Below are 2,500 nucleotides of genomic sequence, written 5' to 3'. Positions count from 1 at the left end.
AAATGCCTCTGTAGTCAGGCTACTGCTGCAAAGAGAGAGAGAGAGAGAGAGAGAGAGAGAGAGAGAGAGAGGGAGAGAGACAGAGAGAGAGAGAGAGTAGAGAGAGAGAGTGCTGCGCTATTGCGAGAGCCAAAGCAGCACCACTGCGGGGCTTCACAGCTGCACCTGTGAGAGAGGTCAACTGGCCTATCTGCCGAGGTAAATATCTGGCCAGAGAGAGGCCCAGACACCGGGCAGCTCTAAGCCCCTAATGCACACCCCATGTTTTGTTTATACGTGTGGGTATGTGTGTGCATGTGTGTGTGTGTCTCTGTGTGTGTGTGTGTGTGTGTGTGTGTGTGTGTGCGTGCGTGCGTGTGTGTGTGTGTGTGTGTGTGTGTGTGTGTGTGCGTGTGTACTGTATGTGTGTGTGTGTGTGTGTGTGTGGAGGGGGGGGTGTTGTTAAAGGGGTGCAGCAGCAGAAGACAACAGACTAGACTAGGGGGGAGGGTTGCTAGACTGGGGGGGGGGGGGGGGGGGGGGGCATGCCGTGCCTTGGCGCACAGCACCCATTTCAGCGCGGATAAAAGAGACAGGTGACTCATGAAATGCCAGCTCCCGCGGCCAGCGTCCGCCGTGCCTGGCACATGCCACGGGTATTATCAGGACACTGCCATTTACAAATGTCACCCGCCTCCTACTCGCTCCTCTTCTCTCCGCTCCACTCCTGCCCTTCCTCTCCTCCTCCTCCTCTCCCCTCACACACACCACCACTTTGCTCGCTCGCTCGCTCGCTCGATCTCTCGCGCTGTGCGCCACTCAGTGTCCTACAACTTTACGAGTGATTAAGGTGGCGGACAGCAGCCCGGAGTCGTGTGGGAGAAGCCTAATGGTCAGTTGCCTGGACTGTGCCACGGATAATTGGAGTCCACTGAGGGCTCGGTGACGGCACATGATTTTCATGGCGACCGCGCTTGATGAATCATTAAAAAAGTGAGAGTGAAGGAAAGATGGGGGGAGAGAGAAAGAGAGAGAGAGGGAGAGAGAGAGAGAGGAAGGAGGGAGAGAGAGACAGACAGAGAAAGAGAGAGAGAAGGAGAAACATTTCTCATTACAGTCATAAAAAAAGTTTGGCTAGGCAGTGGGGCATGGAGATAGCTGTAAATCTGGTGGGGTCTGAAGGCTTAGGACACGATGGTGTTAATTTGGATCAATACACACGTGTGTGTGTGTGTGTGTGTAGGGGGTGTAGGATGCTAAGGGGGTGTGGGCTTGATGTATTTGATCTCTGGATCACCAGGACAGGGGTGAAATGGGCTCGGCGCTTGCTAACGCTTGCTAACGCTTGCTAACGCTTGCTAACGCTTGCTAACGCTTGCTAACGCTTGCTAACGCTTGCTAACGCTTGCTAACGCGTGGCGCATTTGTCTTATTGATTATTGGAGGGGCTCCAGACGCGCAGACCATATTTCAACAAGTCAACTAGGCCTTTTGGGCGGACGCATAATACCCATCAATAACCTCTGTGCATGACAGTGCTCTTAATATACCCCCCTGGGTTCCACACACAAACACACACACACACACACACACAAGCACACACACACACACACACAAACACACGCACACACACACACACACACACACACACACACACACACATACACACACGCACAGACACACACATAAAAAAAAGTCATTTAATTGTGTGGCACGCAATGCTTGATGGATGAACCTGGGAGATCGATCTGATCCTCCTAATTCCCTCAACAGACACTTTATGCACAACGGCAGTCCAATCACTGGGAGGAAATATCTGCATTGCGATACATCCCATAATGAAAGAGCACAGCACGGGTCGACACTGCTTATTATGCGCAGGTTCATCGCTATAACGACGGCGTGCGTTACCTGCCGCGCCTGAGCCCAGAGTCTCGGGGCGCGTTGCTTATGAGTGTGTGTGTTCATGGTAATTTCAGAACTTTTTACACCTCAGCTTGAGACAGATGAAGGCAGCACCACATGGTGTGAGAACTGCACACACACACACACACACACACACACACACACAGACTGGAACTGTGTGGTTTTGGTTTGAAATGTACATTGGCAGGTGAATCTATGTGTTTGTTTTAAAATAGCTAGCTTGCAGGGAGGGCGAAGGCCTGCTGGGAGTTGATGGATTGGATCTACACGGAGGAGGGGAGCAGGAGGGCTGACATGGAGGAGAGCGAAGAGGAGGAGGAGGAGGAGGAAGAAGGGCAGGAGGAGGAGGAGGAAGAGAGAGAACCAGTTTCGAAGGCACAGATAACCTGCTGAAGTGCTGTCAGTGAAACATTTCTTTCTTTTCTGGTGTGAGGTGGGGGGTGGTGGAGAAACATCAGAGAAATAGGAGAGCATTTCACACTTACTGGTGGCCCCGGCTTCCCTGGATCCCCCGCTTTTCCTCGACGGCCCTGCAAGTGAGAAAAAAGACATATCATGAAACACACACCATGATTTAGTGAGAAAAAGACATATC

The 2,500-nt window shown here is 52.0% G+C and overlaps 1 protein-coding gene across 1 annotated transcript in view; it reads right to left on the bottom strand.

Annotated features, from left to right (window-relative positions):
- LOC134064479 (collagen alpha-1(XIX) chain) overlaps window positions 1-2,500 on the bottom strand; it is a 76,360-nt gene that overhangs the window by 8,735 nt on the left and 65,125 nt on the right. The window contains exon 17 of the mRNA XM_062520402.1: window positions 2,391-2,435. Coding sequence (XP_062376386.1) covers window positions 2,391-2,435 — 45 coding nt within the window. The remainder of the gene's footprint in view (window positions 1-2,390; window positions 2,436-2,500) is intronic.

The sequence above is a fragment of the Sardina pilchardus genome, chromosome 18 (assembly GCF_963854185.1).
Source record: "Sardina pilchardus chromosome 18, fSarPil1.1, whole genome shotgun sequence".
Classification (NCBI taxonomy): Eukaryota; Metazoa; Chordata; class Actinopteri; order Clupeiformes; family Clupeidae; genus Sardina; species Sardina pilchardus.
Note: the sequence above shows the minus strand (reverse complement) of the source record. Positions and strands in the feature narration are given on the sequence as shown.